Here is a 19,755-nt window from a genome sequence, read left to right as displayed (position 1 = left end):
AGAAAGAGTATCATTATAAAGTGCTATAAAATTTAGTTCTTGCCTGTCAGATAAAATGTACAAAACAATGCTAGCTCAGGTTATGATTACATAACACACAGATGAGCCTGGTAAATAAAATGGAATATTTCTAATTTGCTTTAGAGAAAAACATTAAATATAGTTTGTTACTTATTTTTGCCTTATAATATGTTCATAATGGTTCATAATGGGGTTCATAAGGAGAGAGAAAGGGAAACAGACAGACTATGGGACTTCTGGCCTAGATGTTTCTTTCTAGGAAGGGTGCCCCTGGCTCACACCTGTAATCTTAGCTACTCAGGAGGCTGAGATCTGAGGATCAAGGTTTGAAGCCAGCCTGGGCAGAAAAGTCCTCTGGAGATACTTATTTCCAGTTAACCACTTAAAAACCAGAAATGGAGTTGTAGCTTTAAGTGGTAGAATGCTAGCCTTGAGCAAAAGCTCAGGGGCTGGATCTGGTGGCTCATGCCTGTAATCTTAGCTACTCAGGAGGCTGAGATCTGAGGATGTGGTTCAAAGCCAGCCCAGGCAGGAAAGTCCGTGAGACTCTTATCTCCAATTAACTACCAGAAAACCAGAAATGGAGTTGTGGCTCAAGTGGTAGAGTACTCACCTTGAGCTAAAGAGCTCAGGACAGTGCACAGGCCCAGAGTTCAAGCCCCACAACCAGAAAAAAAAAAAAAAAAAGGAAAGGAAAAACAAATGGTGAAAGTTAGTAATCATACTTGTTAAACTTAAGTTTCTATGTTAATTTTGCTCAAATTAACCTGTAGTACCTGGGACAGGGGAGATAATATATGAGTTTTTGGAAAACTTCAATAAGACTTGTATTTATAAATGGCTAATAAAATCTTTTATCTAAGTAGTTTGCCTTGTGCTTGAAGTGCAAACAAAGGGTACTTAATATGCATACTGAATATTCTTTTAAATAAAGCTGCTGATCTCCACTCCTGCTGTAATGTCTTTGGGCATAGTACCTTGTGAGTTAATCTGTGTGCTTTCGTAGCTGTCATGAACATCTGTGTTCCTCAGTAGATAACCCTTTTAATTGATAAAAATTACAGGATTCTAATAGATTTTTTAAATTTCTTTTGCAGCTATGTCATCGTATCTTTTAATTATTAAAACAGAGCTCCCTGCTGCTATTTCAGAATTTTTGACTGGAGACTACAGTGGGTAAGAAGAAATATTTCACATTGAATCCATTCGTTTATTAATTCAATATATATTTATTAAGGTCTAGTGACAAGTGAAACAAATGTAGTCCTTGTTCCGAGGAGACAGATCATGTTGGGTAAGTAGTAACAGGAAAGTCCTACAGATGTCCATTGGTTCCCACCATGTACAAAGCACTGGCTGGGAGCCACCTGAAGTCCCACATGCAGCCCTTGTGTGCCTTGAGGGTGTGAGAGCAGAGCTGGGGGGTGGGGGGAGAAGGGGGGAGCTGTTGCTCAGGTCTGAGACAGCTCTTAGGGACGAGAAAAGGAGAGATGTCTGAGGATGTGGCATGAGACAGGACAGAAGGACAGAGTTGGGGGTTGAAGGTTCTGAAAAGAGTTCTTTTTTTTTTGTTTTGGTTTTTTTTTTTGTCGGTCGTGGGGCTTGAACTCTGGGCCTGGGCGCTGTCCCTCAGCTCTTCAGCTCAAGGCGAGTGCTCTACCACTTGAGCTACAGCGCCACTTCCGGTTTTCTGGTGGTTTATTGGAGATAGGAGTCTCACGGTCTCTCCTGCCCGGGCTGGCTTTGAACCGCGATCCTCAGATCTCAGCCACCTGAGTAGCTAGGATTACAGGCGTGAGCCACCAGCACCCGGCTAGGGGCAGGGAATCATTGTTATTTCTCAGCAAATTATAATGACAAGTAATGCTGCAGTTAAAATAATTCCTAGAGGAGATTCATATATATGACTTGATAAATTATTAGGATTAAATTGTTTCACCTCCTGTTTTTAACAACCTTGTGAACAATACCAAACCATAGATTTTTTTTCTTTATTCTTTATTAAAAAACAAAAAACACCCAGGTCCTACAGATTATATTGACCTATCACTTTTTATAGGGGAACCTTCAATTATCTTTTCCTTTCACTGTGTAGAACAAGAAAAATTTTGAAATTGGATTTAAAGAGACAGAATCAATTCTTTCAGTTGTTACACTATTTTATATAGTTTTAAAACACAGTAGAAACCTGTCAGTTTTCCAGAGTAGAATATTTAGCTGTTTTGCCCTAATAATCGAATTTGTTCTAGAATTCAGGGGAAGTTTTCAAAATTTAGTTTTTAGCATTGTCAGCTTGGTTTCTGTTAAAGAATTCTACTTAGACAAATGCATATACATATTTGTAAGAAGAGTAATTTATTATTTTTATTAATTTCATTTACTTATTTTTTGTGTGTGTATGTGCCAATACAGGGGCTTGAACTCTCTCGGCTTTTTGCTCAAAGCTGATGCTTTACCATTTGAGCTACCTCCCCAGTTCCAGCTTTTTGCTGGTTAATTGGAGATATTTTTATATTGTCCTCTTGGATTGGGTGTCAAAGATCCTCAGATCTCAGCCTTCTGAATAGTTAAAATTATAGTTGTGAGCCACCAGCACCTGGCTCATAGTTACTTTACATCTGAATAGAAAAACCATCAAGAAAATGTGGGAAAATGTAACAGAAGTACCTATGAATTTTCATTATTAGAAGATACTATGTCTTTTATAGCACTTACAATTTGTGAAGTTCCGCATTTATCATCACATATCTTCAGCGTTAGTTGCATTTTTATTTCATGACATAAGAAATAGCTATGTGCAACTTACTTTTGTATTTGCTGTAAAAATATTAAGAACAGCTTGTTACTCAAATTCTGTGTGAAGAATTTAGATTGTAATGTAGGGCAAAGAACACAAGACAATGTGAGGGTAGAATAAAGAATGTTCAACATAAGAGTAAGGAACATGTGTTCTGTCCATTTCATACTAATAAAACAGGATTTAACTTCTTTGGGCCATATAACTTTGAGCCTTAGAGTTCTTTACCTGTTGTTACAGGGATGCTATATTGCTTTCTTTTATTAGCATAATCAAACAACATATTGCATCCACACATACTTGTAGATTTATAGCACAGTGTAAATGTAGAGAATAAAAAAATCCTATTGATAACTATACTGGAAGGAGCCATTCCTTTTTCTTACTCAGACTGCTAGGAAACTCAGAGTTGAACATGAATGTATTGTATAAACTAGGTTAATCCTAATAGCCTTCATATATCCCATATGGCTTTTCTTTTTTTTTTTTCTCTCCTGAATTTTGTGGTTCCTATTAATCTGTCTTAATTACCATGTGCTTGTAGAATCAGGAAGGATATAAGTTTATTTCAAGTTTTAGAAATAAAGTAATGTGTGGCAGACCTGGTATTCTGTCTCCAAAGTGATCTTTTGATCTTAACTTTATTTAAAATTAGTTGTCATTTGTGTTGCAAGGTATTTTTCTTGTTTTGTTTTTAAAACAAAAAAATTAATTCCTATTTTCACTCATAAAATGTCATTTTTTATATGTCAGTAATGAATTTTTAATGCTGTATACTTCAAATTACAGTGACCAGTTTGCATCATCTATGACAATGTTTTAAAATTAACAATCCCATACTATTTAAAATGTGATAAATGTTCCCTTTAACACCTTAAAAATTTAAAAAGTAGCCAAATTTGTTTTCAGAGCTTAATGTTGTAAAGTAATTAAGAAACCAATATGATGGTTGGTAATTGACTTTCCTTTTGCTTCCAGACAGAATTACATAGCAGTATTTCTTCAATGAGATTGATATGATGCTAATAATGATTTTATTTCAGGTTTGATTTACCATAAATTTTCATTAAGATCTTTCAAGTATGCTTATTTTTTGGCTTAATATCTGATGATTTGATGTATCTTTGTGAAATATAAACCTTCAAAGATATTATCCAAAAAGAAAGTTTGTATTGATTGTTTTCTAATTTTAAAATTGCTATTAGACATCAAGAGTTATAGTATCAAAACTCTTATAATTAATTTTTCATAAAATAGCTTGTATTTTTTAAACCTATGGCAAAAGTTGGAAGCTCTCTGTGAACATTTAATGGTCTTGTCAGAGGAATCTGATTGACACAATTAAGTTGTCTTGCATTTGAGTTACATAATTGATATGGGATGTGAGTAAGATCCTAATTCAGAACATATGATACTCTTGTTCCATTCCATTCGAGAATGAAATTAAGGCAACTTATAAATAAACCTGGTTTTCATTAAAAAATGGAAAAAACATCTGCATGCCAAAGCACTGCAATACAGCTAAGGATTTATACTCTATATTTTAAACTTGGAACATTTTTATCATATAGGATTAAATTCACAGATCAGACAAGTTTTTTTTTTAGGAAGTATAAAACTTTTTGCTCTCTTTTGGCTTAAAGAAAATATGTATTTAGATCATACTAGGAAAGCAGGAGTTCTGTTAGATAATTCTTTTTTTCCCTTTTAAGGAAAAAATTAAGGTCAGTACATTCTTCTAAAATCTTAGTTTATGAAATAATTTTACTTAATATGTAATTTTTGAGATTTCTTATTACTGGTTTACATTTTTCAGGCTGAGATTTTATTTTATAAATGTGATCACTTCTTTGGAGAATATCCACTGCCAAACACAATTCAGTTAGCTATAACAAGCACATAAAATCTAAACTGACTTCAGTGGGTGTTAGTATATTGCCTTCATTGCTAATGATTCAATGATAAGGAAAAGCACTGTATTTAAATGAATATATTAATATAAATGATAACAATAACTGGTTGCCAAATTATATTTTACAATAAATATTTTACTAGTAGAGAAGTTACATTTTACAGTAAAGTCATTTTCATACTAAAAATTTAGGGTTTATTTCTGTAAAAAAGAGATTATAAAGCATGATTCTGAAGCAAATGAAAGATTATCTGAAAAATACTCTATAAATTTAAGATTGACTGACAAATAGAGAGTATTTCCACTGCAATAATTAAGATGCTATTTTTACACACATAAAATGAAGTTTCTGAACCAGATGATCTCTAAGCTCCCAGCTCTAATATTCCACAGCTCTATGCTGTTCAGTTACTTTGGAAGGGGTAAAGGTCTCTTCAGATACACAGGTTAATGCTTTGGTCACTCACATGACTTTTATGGTCAAGCATGAATTGCGATCTGAAGCAGTGTATAGCTCTTGTTTAGGATTTCCAAAGTATTCATTTAATCTTATTGAAGAGAAAGAGAGTTGTGGTCCTATGGATTATTATACCTTCTTTTTATTACAAACTCATCTTCATGCTATTTTGTTTTGTTTTTCATTTAAAAGAAATTGGTTTATAATAATTTTATTATCAGAATATTTATATCAGAGGTATACGCTCTTAACAAGGACTTAAATATACAATGCAGTATTGTTATCCAGTAGGGCCAGCAGAACTAACAGATGGAATCTGCCTCGCTGTTCCCTTGGGCCTTTTTCTCCTGGCACTGCAACTGTCTAGGTCTGTTGCTGGGTCCCACAAGGAAAGATATTTCAGACATAGAGCCCCAGGCTTCTTGCCAGCTTCAGAAATTTAGTTGCCAGGTGTTCCTCAGTAAAGAATGTTTTGAAGTTCCAATTTGATTTTTGTTCAACAGTGACTAGAAGATGAATTTGTTGAGTATCCTTTTGTATTTTTAATATGTGTATTTTTGTATTATTTCCTGCATGCCAGGAACTGAAGGACATATGCAGATGTAGAGAGCACAGCTTCAGGTCTGTAAGAACTGGAAATAGTTGTGCCAGGTTACGATTCCTGATGCATATATTTTCTAACAACAGGAGTTAGAATAAGGAGGGGAAAATGTGCCCATGGTCACGTGGTCCCGTTATTTTTGCTACTACTCCCTTTCTTATTTTCTTAAAGAAGAAGTTATCAGTGCCCAGTAATAATGATAGAAGGGTCATCAGAGAGGATCTCCTTATAAACCAAGGTTTAAGAGATGTACCCTGGATTTTAAAGTCCAGACGAGAAGCCAGAAGTTGAAAATCAAGTGTGGAAACTACTTTCCTAATTTAGTAGGCCAGTGGGAGAATTTGGATACATGATCACAAAGTGAAAATTCTGAAATTATTTACCAATGATTTAAAAAAGTAGTTCCTAAGCTGGGCACTGATAGATCATTCCTGCAATAATAGCTGCTCAGGAAGCTGAGATCTGAGGGTCGGGGTTTGAAGTCACTGCGCAGAAAAATGCACGAGATGCATCTCCAACTAACAACCAGAAAACCCCAAAACAGCCCAAAGTGGAGCTGTGGCTCAAGTGGTAGAGTGCTAGCCTTTAGTAAGATAAACTCAGGGACAACACCCAGGCCCTGAATTCAAGTCCCAGGAAAGGCACAAAACAAAGCAAAAAAAAAGTTTTTCTTAAAGTAATTCTTGCTGGGTGCCAGTGGCTCATGCAAGTAAATCCTAGGTTACTCAGGAGGCTGAGATCTAAGGATTGTGATTTGGAGTCAGCCTGGGCAGGAAAGTCTGTAAGACTTATTTTCAATAAAGTAGCGAAAGAGCCAGAAATGGAACTCTGGTTCAAGTGATAGGATGCTAACCTTGAACAAAAAACTCAGATAGTACCTAGGCCCTGAGTTCAAGCACAGGACCTGCAAGAGGGGTGGGTGGCAGTAATTCTTGTTGGTCTTTTATGCTACAAACTTCCATTCTAGTGTGAATTTAATTGCTGTGTTATGTGCATATGTATATTATGCACTAGTGTAAAATTATGACTTATACATACAGAAAATTTAGAAAAGAAACCAAGGACAAAGTATGCATAATACTATTTTAACTTAGTGGTTTTTTGTTTATCTGAATTTTTCTTAAACTGCTTTAAAAATATAGTTAATAATCATGTTTTGCATTTATACCATTATGCATTTTCTACTTTACTATATTGAATTTTTAAAAAGCTTTATAACATTCCACTGAGTATGAAATTATCAATCTAAATATTTTCTGTTGGTAGGTATATAGGTTTTTTCCTTGCCTTATTAACATTAGAATAATGTTGTACTCAATAACTTTAATGCAAATAGAATTTTTTTTCTGTCTTAGATGATTTTCTTAGACTAGGTTGTCACTACATTTTTATTGCTGTCTATATATTATCATTGTTTTTTGAGAAGAAAGTACTGACAAAATCACTAGCAATGTGTGAAGAGCCAATTATACCACATCGTTGGGGTAGTCTTGGGCTTGAACTCAGGACCTGATCTTTTTTGTTGAAGGCTGGCACTCTACTACTTAAGCTGTAACCCCACTTCTGGCCTTTTACTAGTTAATTGTAAACAAGAGTCTCATGGACTTTCCTGCTCAGGCCGGCTTTGAACCACTGTCCACAAATCTTAACTTCCTGAGTGGCCAGGATTATAAGCATGAGTCACCAGTGCTTAGAGTCTTAATATTTATTCTGAAGTTATTTTATTTTTAAAAAATTTTAATTTAAATTTATCATTTCTTAAACTAGCAGCAAGGATTGGAATTTTCTTCACATGTATTTATTCAATGTATTTCTTTGTCTTTTGCATACAAATCTATTAGTTATTGAAGAATTATCTTTAATTTTTTCTGAGCCAGTTACAGGTGGCTCATGCCTGTAAGTGTAACTACTCAGGAGGCTGAGATCTGAGAATTGAGGTTCAAAGCCAGCCCAGGCAGAAAAGTCCGTGAGACTTTTGTCTCTAATAAACTCCTCAGAAAAGCCCAAAGTGGCATTGGAGTTCAAGTGGTAGAATGCAAAATGGTTTAGGGACAGCACTCAGGCCCTGAGTTCAAGCTCCAGGACCAGTAAACAAAAAACAAGGGCTGGGCATGTGGCTTGGTGGTAGAGTGTTTGCCTAGCATGCATGAAGCCCTAGGTTCGATTCCTCAGTACCACCTAAACAGAAAAGCTAGAAGTGGCACTATGGCTCAAGTGGTAGAGTGCTGCTATCCTTAAGCAAAAGAAGCTCAGGGACAGTACCTAAGCCCTGAATTCAAGCCCCAGGACTGGTGCAAAAACACAAACAAAATCCTTTTTCTGTACAAAGTGTAGAACTTCAGTGTTTGCACATTGAATATTTTGTATTGAAATAAAGTCATATATTTGTACCAAGAATATAGAAATTGCTCATATTGCTACCACATAGGAACATATGCTTCTGAGGCTAGAAGTAGGGGTCATGCAGTAGAGTATCTGCCTAGCAAGCATGAACAGCCCTGAGTTCAAACCAAGTGCCACCCCTCACAAAAAAGAAAAAAAGAGAGAAAGGGAAAAAAGAAAGGAAAGAAATATCTACTCTTAGTATTTTAAGTATATCTTATGTCTTTAAAAAATGTACATCTATTTCACTCTGTGGTAGGGTTTGTTTATTTAAAAAAATGAACAAAGATATAAATGTACTGGTAACATCTTTTTCATTCAATATTCTAAAATCTTTTCTTTTTTCACTTTTTTTTTAGCATATATTGAACAAACTAATAGACTTCTTTATGGGATTTTTATATATCTATATACGCATAATTACCTCTCACATTGCCCTTCCTCTAATGTCTTTGTATGAAAATTTTAATGTTTATAGCTGGTAAATTATGCCTTTTACTCAAAACTTAGGGAAGTATGGAGAACTATCAAGAATATCTGTAATTTTATAAACTAAAGATAATGGCTATCAGTACATTATAGTTCCTTTCCATTTTCAATGCATCTATATTTTTCTCAAAAATCTTATCATGTATATACATATATCTGATATTTACTTAATATTCATTATATTGTATTTTATTATCATAGTTTTAGATGCTTGTTTTCAATTTTCAATATTTTAAATGATTTCAATAAATACCTTTTTACAAAAATAGTTGTTCTTCCTGCTGGTTGTTTTCTTATTTTTAAAATAGTCTTGTAAGTGTTAAAAGGTTTAGTTATTTTAAAGGCTCTCAATATCTATTGCCATATTGCTTTCCATAAAAGTAATTTTTATAGTTTATACCTTCACTAGTATTCTGAACACTTCATTTCTTAGTTGTTGGAAAATGGCAGCTCATTGTTTTTGGGACAAAGAGCCCATTCTAGCTCTGAAACTCTCCATGTAGCCCATGTGGCTTTGAACTCACAATCTCCCTGCCTTAACCTCCCCAATGCTAATATTACAGGCATGTAACCACATTATTATGATACAGTTCCTAAATATAAATTCACTAATAAAAATAATAGTATCACCAATAATAATAATAATAACAAAAGATAGTAGGCCTTTTCAAGTGTGTGATTGTAATGATTGGGATTTATGGAAGAATATATACAAATCTTGTGACTAAATCAAACTTTTTTCCTAATAGGACTTGGTATCTTGATGGGCAGAAACTATTAATAATCATTTGTGTTGGCATTGTGTTCCCTCTTGCACTTCTTCCTAAAATAGGTAAGTCTTTGTAGAAGAGAAAGAGTGAAAACACAGGAGGGAGAGAAATATTAAAAGGCTTTTAAATTTCATAGTACCACATTTTTAGCAGAAAGGTGGTGGTTGTGAATAATTTAAAACTTGGCTTTATTTTAGGTTGTTGAGCCTTCAGCCCTGCCTAGTTAACCTATTACTTGGTTTGCAGTAGTATTTTGTCTGCTCCACTAAAATAAAATCTTTACAGCAGAACATTAAAGAGCAGCTTTCCCTTACAGTGTACCATTAGTGGTAAGCCAGTTCCAATTCTGCTGTACAGAGCTACATAAATGATCTGTGACAGATAGCTGGAATGTTGTTATTCTGAGCCCTAAGCCCCAGATACCAAGCACTGTAATAGAAAACATGCCCAAAATGTAAAGCTTTAGTTGTAAGTTAGGATCACTTTCCTTATAAATTGCTTTTTATTTTACTGTTATTTTACAGGCTTTCTTGGCTACACAAGTAGTTTATCATTTTTCTTTATGGTGTTCTTTGCTCTTGTGGTAAGTTTAAAGTATAATGCATTGTTTTTCACTAAAATTGGACTCGTGTTAATGACTTTTTAACTCTGCTTTATGTTGGGAAGGGTAGTCTGTTTTTATTTCATCATGTTATTATAAGCACCTTTTTTCCACAAAAAAGTAGTTTTGCTAGCAAAATTATTTCTTCATTATTTTGAAGAAGTTCAGAGTCGCATGTCAAATATAGCACCTCTTGTAGTTAAAGGTAACACACAAGTGTTGTCAAAGCTGTAGGTAGAAAAAATTATTTTTTAGTAGAATCATTTTTGTAGGTCTATCATTTTCTGTACACATTGTATAAAGAGTCAGTAAGGCTTAAGTCTATAAAATCAACTTGATACTATTCATCTTAATTTTGAAATTTTACTCCATTAATAAAATAAAAGTTTCTGAGACTTGGCCATTGAGGAGATCTGAGAAAATGGGTATTTGCTAATTTTGTCCTGTCTGCTCTGATTACTCAGCATAAAAAATTCTCATAAAAACAGCAGTGGGAATAAGTACTTTCATTCACATGTATGGTACATTTTTTTTCTTAAATTTTCTTATTTTTATTGCAACAGAAAAATAACAGACAGTAAAATTTATTTTGGTATTTATAGAATAATAAGATAATAGAAACCTTGAGTTTATAACTTTTCAATCCTTGAGAGCAAGTTGTAACATCCTATAGATAGAATCTTTGTATGAAAATTTTTAAATCTTTTTTTTTGCATAGCAATTTATTTCATAGCCAATATCTAAATGTTAAACCTTAAATAGGATTAGGATGAAATCTTTTTAGCTTGCCAAGAATCTACTTATCCAAGTAGCCTTTTCATGGGCTTGTTTAAACTCTCCTTAGTTATTGATAAATGAAGGAAAAATGCTATACTTCAGACCAAGTCAATATGGCAGTAGTTAAGCCATGATATAGAGCCAGATTTCAAAGCTGTCAAAACAATCCCAAGGGTATATTGCTAACTGCAATTGAAACACAGGAATAAAAAACATTTAAATTACCCAAACCAAGTGGAAATGACCCTGATTTTACTGAATTGAAGTATTTGTATATTTCAGAGAATGCTTTTAAAACTGAAAAATATTTAACTGTGTTTGCATTAAATCATTTGTTGTATTTACCAACATTAAAATCATATCTCAAATTGTCTGATGCACATCTTGCAAATAATGAAGTAAACATACACTTTTTAGACTTTATATCAGAGAAAAACAGCAAATATTCTCTTCATATGTTGATTGTTGAGAGATACCTACTTGGTTAGAAGTGTCCTCCATATGCAAATGAATGTTAAAAAGAACCACTGTAGATAAATATTGAAGTTTTCCTTAATGGTAATTAGTAACCCATTGCTAGGTAGAAGAAATTTCATTTTCATAGTCAATAGCTTGAAGCAAATGAAATGTACTGATATGATATGTCTACTGTAGCTTTCTATCATGGCAAACATTCTTTAATTCAATACAGATTTCTACTGTTGTGATCATATGGAAAAAATCCCCTTATTCTTCATTTATTGTAATGCTTTACAAACTCTCTGCTCAGAATTTTACCTGTGAGCCTAGTTTAAATTTGGTTTACGATGAGACAATGAAAAACATTCCCCATCTTTTAATGCTCTTGTTGGCAAATATAGTATAGATTCTCTGTTACATTTGGGTATCTACAACAGTGTCTGCACATATTAACCCACATTTTTGAAGTGGTGTTTTACTTGATTATTTTTGTCAATTCTTGTTTGTAATTCTGTGTAACAGTATGTTTTTAAAAATTAATCCAGAAAATAATTATTTCCTTAATTATACTGTTCAAACATTACAAATAAAAACTTCTATCTGATCCTTGTTTTCATTAAAAATTAGCATAAGATACCTCCCCCTCCAAGTTATCTTAAATGTTTGTAGGGGGGTGGGGGAGTATAATCCAAGTGCTTTGTATGCCTATGTGAAAATAGAATAACAAAAGTTCCTAAGCATAACAGGATGGAAGTACCTACAGAGAATAAGAGTCAGGAGTTGAGCAGAGAAAAGGATCACTAAGGAAGTAAAACTTGAGCTGAGTCTTGAAGACTGGGAAGGACTTGAAACAGAGGTGGCCACATTTTGGGCCTCTGGGCTAGTGAAGTATTTGCAGTGCTTAATCCTAGTTTTTGTTTTGTTTTGTTTGCTGTCCCTCAGCTCTTCAGCTCAAGGCTAGAGTCACAGCACCACTTCTGGCCTTTTCTGCTTATGTGGTGCTGAGGAATGGAACCCAGGGCCTCAGGCATGGGAGGCAAGCACTACCACTGAGCCACCTTCCCAGCCCTTAATCCTAGTTTTTGGTCTTTGTGTTCTAACCTCCAGAATTTTGTCTTCAACCTGAGTTTTTTTTGTTTTGTTTTCAACCTGTTTGTTTGTTTGTTTGTTTTGCGGCGGGTGGGGGGGGGGGTTGTCGGTTATGTTTTTTCCCACTCCTGTTGTGTGCTTCTGCTTTATAGGAATCATCTCTAGTCACTCCCCTTCCACAATGCAGATGTGGAATTGGGATGAATAATTGCACAGAAATTATCTGTAGTAACTGAATTAATGAACTGATATTAATATTTTTAAAAGGCTGTTGATAAATTTTTCTAATTAATAAAAAAATGACTGAATTGTATTTTGGAGTCATTTGAAAACATTTTGTTTCGAAAGCTTAGAGTAACAGCTGGTAAAAATAAATGAGGTGACCCACATATAGAGCTATTTTTTTATTGTTTTTTCACTTCTTTTTTAATTTAATAATAGTCATACAAAGGGGATTCAATTCAACATGACAATTTATGAGTACAACGCATCTTGATACCCTTTACATTATTCTCTCTCCATCTATCCCAATCTTATTCATCTCAGTTAGTACACAGTAAGTGCTCAATAATTGGCTGTTGCTAGAAACAGCACCACAGACAGTAATGATCAAATGTAAGGAATTTGGAGCAGTGTCTACAGAGAAGAAAAGAGAGACCAACAATGGCTTGCTTCTACATCTTTTTTTACCTCATCCTCCTCTTTCATTTGATAACCTTTCAGGAAAAAAAAAAAGAGATTACTACTTTTGATTTTGTTCTTCCATTTTGGTAAGTTGATCTTTGAGATTACCAATATATTATAGAGAGTATATATAAGTATGTACTTATATATAATACATATATGTATATATATATCATATATACATATAGATATACTCTCTATATATCATAGAGAGTATATCTATATCTATATATATATATATAATATATATATTTACCTAGAAATGTCAAGGCAGCTTTCCCATTTATCCTAAAAACACTTTTTCTTGATGAAATTTTAAATTAACAATGACATGTTACTGTACTCATTAACTTAATCCTAAAATTTTATGCTTTCTTTAGATGTGTTTTGTTGTCATATAAAATTTTGGTTCAGTTCACTGCAATCCAAAACAAGATAAATAGCAAATAAGAATAGAAATAGTATTTACTTACTGGTCTCTGGCAAAAGACAAATACTTCCTTTATTCTCCTTCGCCCCTCTGTATGCTGGGATTTAGCCTGGAGCAAACATTTACAGAGTAATTATGTGCTTGAAACATGGCCACAATGGTAATGTTGACACAGTCACCACTATAGGCCTAGGAACAGGATGACCACAATTAAGAGCAAAATCCTGAAACATTTTCAATGATTATTTCTGGGAAACAGCATCCCTAAGGATTTCTCTTAATTTTTTTAAAAATTTATTTTTACCAGCTGGAGTTCCCTAGCTATGTGCTTTTATTCTAGCCAGTTTTCTCTAAACTCATCAAAAAGAATACAATTCTAAAAAGAGCAAGAAGGGGAAAGTACTTATTCATCAGAAATCTATGAGGTTGTCACCCTTTACACAGTCTCTACTTATGTCTGCCTGTGGCTTTTTCCAAAAACTGCTTTTAATATTTCTGTATCTGCAACTGACACAAGCAATCATGTTTTCTACAGTTGTCACTGAAATATGTTTCTTTTTTGCACTGCACTTTCAAAAACAAATACTATGATACTGTTGGAATTTGAAAGTTGATACAAACACCCTTGCTGTTTTAAGAGGAGATTCCCACTAAACAGATGGAAAGCTCTGTCTTGTCAACTGCTTCCCTCATGACTGTGTTAAATGATCCCCTCCTTACTAGGAAAAAAATTATATAAGGATCAGCACAAACATCAAAAACAAAACAACAACACAAAAGGATCATCGGTTAACATCTTATTTGGCATAGTTTTAGGTTAATTAAAATAATGTTGACCTATTTAAAATCAATTTCTTATCTTTTTTATTAGAAATAATTTGAATACTGGCTGTATTCATTCTTGCAGATAATAATTAAAAAGTGGTCCATCCCTTGTCCTTTGACCTTCAACTATGCAGAGGAATTCTTCCAGGTAATAGTTTTAAGTTTGAATTCCTTTTTTGCATAAAAAAAGTTGAACATTTTAAAAAAGTCAAATGATTTTTTTTAATTAATGAAATAATTAATGAAAAAGTACATTATATATGGGGGGTTTGTTTTGAAATAAAATGATTTCAAATTGAAATAATTTGAAAGCCTAATAGTAATGAATTCATCATTTTTGTTGCTGTATTCTAACTTTTAATAGCTGTTGGTTTCTCTTTTTCCCCTCAATACTCTTAAACAGATTTCAAATGCTACAGATGATTGTAAACCAAAGCTCTTTCATTTCTCCAAAGAGGTGTGTAAGTTATTAACAGATACTTTTGGTTGATTTTTTGCATTTCAAGTTTTAAGAGATTCGTGTAACAGGGTCTCTTAGGTCTTTGTACCTGTACCTAATTAATTTTCATGAAAGTGCTAAGTATAGGATTGCCTACCAGAAGAATAATATTATTTAACACAGGGTGGCCCATTATGAAACAGCCACCTTTTTTTTTTTTTTTTTTTTTTTTTTTTGGCATGCCTTTAAATAGAGCCTGTTTTAAGTGGGCCACTGCCTAAAAGAACAGATTTACCGAATGTCTGGTCTGGCCAATAAGGTCCTCTGTGGCTACAGACTTCCTGTTGCTCTCTGGACTTGTAAAGCTAAATAGCCAATTACATCAAAAACTCCTCCCCTGTGAGTAAGACTTTGGTCTTTAGCTCGACAGCCTTGTCATTTGATTTGAGTACTGCCAGTTTATCTTCTGACAAATATTCTGATGTTGAAACTTCAGATGCTTGCAGCTGAGACCTGAATTAAGTCTCCTTGTCTTCCGTCCAAGAGCAGTCAGACACTGGAAATAGCTATAAGAGTCACTAGTGGAGACAGGAACTGCTCTGCATGCAGTCTTCCCTGTGTCTGCAAGTTTCTTCCTTCACACTCTAGTTCTTTTGGAATGCTGTTTGTAGGTTGGGGGATGCTGGAATCCCTTCCATTCATGTCCAACTCTATTAGCATAGAATGTTGGTGGAGTTACTCTTCCCTGAAGACTTTTCCTTTTTATCCCTAGTTTTAAAATAAGAAATGTCTCTTTGGCCCCATAAGTGAGGTTACTACATCTTTTCCACAGGAAAGACCTCCTATGAGCTTAAAGATCTAGGTAGGATAATTGACAAGCCAGGAAATTGAGCAATATATAAAACAGAGAATTTGTGAATTAAATTTGGATATCCCTAATGCAACTTCAGGAAACACTATAGCTTCCTTCCTCTTAGCCCCCCTCAGATATTTGAGGAGTCTCAGTACTATATCCCAAGATAGGTCTTCATCTGGAACTTCTTTTGCTGAAGAGCCAAAGCTAGTTAAGGGAAATATTTTTAGAGCAGAAAAAAGACAATAAATCACCATCTATTGTTTAAGACAGTGTTTTCATTTACATGGTGAAATTTTGGCTTTATAGTTTCCTCTAGCTCTTATTAACTATATTAATAATAAAAACAAAACGAAGCTTAGGCTTATGTTTTGCATGAGGTCTAAATTCAGTGGTGTTCATTTGCAAAAGCTATTTTTGTCAAAGATGCTGGCAGCTCAGAGACAGGAGTAGGATTGTTAGTGTTAACTTGCATTGAGTTGGTTAAGAAGTTTCAAACATAGTGAAAATTTTTGCTGCTTAGGGTAACAAGATGTATTCAGATTGTCCATACATTAAAAAGAATTGAGAATTGCAGTAAGAACATTTCTAAAAATGTTTACTTTTATCTTGCCCAAATATTATTTTTATCTTAATATAACTTTCTTTTGGGGTAGGTGATCATTATATTAAAGTGATGTAGTATGAAAAGCCAGTTTTAAAATATTCTAGTTAGTATGGGCAAGCCACCTGTCAACTAATGTATTTGCTTGTGACTCTCATGTGTAGGTAGGCATATCTCTCTCTTTAGAAAAAAAAATCTCATCATTGCCTGGCCTTTTGGTTTTAAAATAATATGTAGTATTTGTTGTTATCAGTTTCATATCTGAATTGCTCTCTATCCTAGGATAATATATTTTTATTAAAATCCTTTTTTACCGTTACCTAAAGAAAAGAAAAAAATCTTACAAAGAGATGACTCTTTTTATTATGACTCTTTTTATTTTTTAAGAACTTAGATGCCAAGTGAAATAGTGGTTTCAATAAAATGCTTTTAATAATGATAATTTTTAATGTTTTTCAGAGTGCTTTTGCGCTACCAACCATGGCTTTTTCATTTCTCTGCCATACTTCAATATTGCCCATATACTGTGAACTTCAAAGGTACTATAAAATCTGAATATTTCTAATGTTTTAAAGTGGGTCTTTTTGCCCTTACAGATTTTAGATTGAATGCCATTCTCATTTATGAAACTTTTCTTTTCATCACTGGATTGAAAGTATTTTTTTTAAGTGAAACAAAACAACCAAGAGTTAATTCTGCTCAAGTTAAGAATATTTTCTGAGTACTCTATCCACTAATTTTAATGTTTTTTGTTTTGTTTTGTTTTTGTCCATTGTAAGGCTTAAACTCAGAGCCTAGGCACTATCACTGAGAGCTTTTTTGCTCAAGTCTAGTGTTCTATCACTTGAGCCACAGCTCCACTTCTGGTTTTTTGATTGTTAATTGAATAAGAATCTCAGGGACTTTCCTGCCTGGGCTGGCTTTGAACCTCTATTCTCAAATCTCAGCCTCCTGAGTTTCTAGGATTATAGGTATAAGCCACCAGCACCTGACAATTTTTACATTTTAAATTTTAGGGTTTCACCAGGTGCTGGTGGTTTACACCTGTAATCCTAGCTACTCAGAAGGCTGAGATCTGAGGGCCACAGTTCAAAGCCAGCCCAGGCAGAAATCCATGAGTCTCTTACCTCTACTAAATTACCAAAAAGCCAGAAGTGGAGCTGTGGCTCAAGTGGTAGAACACTAGCCTTAGCAAAAGAAACTCATGGACATGTCTAGGCTCTGAGTTCAAGTCTCAGGAATGGTAGAAAAAAAAAAAAACAAATAAAAACATGAGGATATTAGATTGGGTCTTTTTTTTTTTTTTTTTTTTTTTTTTTTTGTCTGTTGTGGGGCCTGAACTCTGGGCCTGGGCGCTATCCCTCAGCTCTTCAGCACAAGGCTAGCACTCTACCACTTGAGCTACAGCACCACTTCTGGATTTTTCTGCTTGTGTGGTGCTGAGGAATTGAACCTGGGGCCTCATGTATGCAATTCAAGCACTCTACCACTGAGCCACCTTCCCAGCCCTAGATTAGGTCTTGAATGACTGAAGGAGCCACTCTCTTGACTCAGGAGATACTTATTTCTTGAGATACAATTCAAATGACTGATTCTGCCTGTGCTGTTTTTTGTCTTTTAGCCCCTCAAAGAAGAGAATGCAGAGTGTAACTAATACAGCAATTGCTTTAAGTTTTCTCATTTACTTTGTATCTGCACTCTTTGGATACCTTACTTTTTATGGTGAGTATGTTCTTTGATTATAGATGATAAAATACATGATAGATAATCTCACATGTGACTATGTTAATTTGATCAGGTCCCAGATGAGAGTGAAGCACTGCGGTAGCTAACTCTAGGGCCTTAAACAAACAATTCTTTGTCTTAGAAAGGTAGTGCAAGTTAACATTAATGACTTCATGTGAAATTTTCTTAAACATTTAAGTAAAAGTTGAGGCTTACAGATATTGATGTCTTTCTACAAAACAATGACTTTATTTATTTATTTATTTTGGTCCATCATGGGGCTTGAACTCTAGGCTTGGGCGTTGTCCCTCAGCTCTTCAGCTCAAGGCGAGCGCTCTACCGCTTGAGCCACAGCGCCACTTCTGGTTTTCTAGTGGTTTAGTGGAGATAAGAGTCTCACAGACTTTCCTGCCCGGGCTGGCTTTGAACCATGATCCTCAGATCTTAGCCTCCTGAGTAGCTAGGATTACAGGCGTGAGCCACCAGTGTCCAGCTATCTTTTTAATTGTACATAATACATTACACTGTAGTTGAGAAGTTTGGGTGCTGGAAGAATAAATTATCTTAAGTAAAAAAAAAAAAAACAGGTTGAGAAAGAAAAGGACTTTCACAGGACTTTACTGGTACACTTGCATATCAGGTATGTGCCTCAGACTTCATCATCACAGAACTCTGCAAATGTGCAGCCTATGATGCACCAGGACTTCCTAAATATTCTTAGGAGCACGTTTAAATTCATGAAAGTAAGTATTCTTTATAATGTATTTAAATTCATAAAAGTAAAATTCTCTTTATTTTGCCCTTTTTTCTTTTGACAAGAATTTCAGGAAAATCATAAAACTTAAAATGTCTAGAATAACTTAAAATATTGGAATCAGCAGTAACCATGTCCATCCCATGAGTCATATATATATATATATACACACACACATATATATTTATTTATATGTGTATGTGTGTGTTACACACACACACACACACACACACACACACACACACACACACACACACACACACACACACACACACACACACACACACACACACACACACACACACACACACACACACACACACACACACACACACACACACACACACACACAAAGTTTTTGGCAGTTTAAACTCAGGACCTCACACTTGCTAGGAAATACTCCACAACTTGAGCCATGTTTTCAGCCCATTTTGCTTCTGGTTATTCAGATAGGGTCTCATGCTTTTTCTTTTTCTCATTTCTTTTTCTCAGACTAAGTCCAGAGTCCTCTACCTATACCTCATGTATAGTTTGGATTATAGGCATGTACCTTTATGTCCAGGTGATGAGTTGAGGTAGATTTTCACTAACCTTTTAGCCTGGGCTGGTCACAAACCTTGACCCCACTGATTTCTGCCTTTTGAGTAACTGGAATAATAGTTGTATGCTAGGACATACATATTGTTTAAATTAAAATGACACAAATAGACTGCTTACCACTTAGCTGAACTTCTTGGAGCCAGTAGTGATTGAAACTGTGGAGTTTTTAGAATATTTATGTAGACTTTTATGCTCAAAGAATTTTGGATTTTAGATCATTTCAGATTTTGGATTTTCAAATTAAGGGTACTTAGTCTGCACTATATTTAGTGATCAGTAACATTGAAAGAAAGTCCAAAATTGCTGACCTTCTCCTTTCTATGGGTAATTAGAACTGTCTTGGAAAAATTCCACCAGCTTATCCGTATTCTATCAGTATTCCAAGATGACTGAGAAATACTTCCAGGAGTCTGTGAATCATTAGGTACTTTGGAACTGTGTTAAATTGTGACAAAGCCTAAATGGCAAGGGAGGTAGAAGAGTGAG

The 19,755-nt window shown here is 34.4% G+C and overlaps 1 protein-coding gene across 5 annotated transcripts in view; it reads left to right on the top strand.

The window, feature by feature from the left end:
- The window catches only part of Slc38a6 (solute carrier family 38 member 6), an 84,766-nt gene that overhangs the window by 38,331 nt on the left and 26,680 nt on the right, over nt 1-19,755 (top strand). For all 5 annotated transcript variants that reach the window (XM_070032263.1, XM_070032271.1, XM_070032298.1 and 2 more), the window contains 7 exons: nt 1,119-1,197; nt 9,409-9,491; nt 9,954-10,012; nt 14,377-14,442; nt 14,698-14,751; nt 16,650-16,729; nt 17,812-17,912. In XM_070032263.1, coding sequence (XP_069888364.1) covers nt 1,119-1,197; nt 9,409-9,491; nt 9,954-10,012; nt 14,377-14,442; nt 14,698-14,751; nt 16,650-16,729; nt 17,812-17,912 — 522 coding nt within the window. The remainder of the gene's footprint in view (nt 1-1,118; nt 1,198-9,408; nt 9,492-9,953; nt 10,013-14,376; nt 14,443-14,697; nt 14,752-16,649; nt 16,730-17,811; nt 17,913-19,755) is intronic.

Source organism: Dipodomys merriami, unplaced genomic scaffold (genome assembly GCF_024711535.1).
Source record: "Dipodomys merriami isolate MVZ:Mamm:240054 unplaced genomic scaffold, mDipMer1.0.p SCAF_1, whole genome shotgun sequence".
Taxonomy (NCBI): Eukaryota; Metazoa; Chordata; class Mammalia; order Rodentia; family Heteromyidae; genus Dipodomys; species Dipodomys merriami.
Note: the sequence above shows the minus strand (reverse complement) of the source record. Positions and strands in the feature narration are given on the sequence as shown.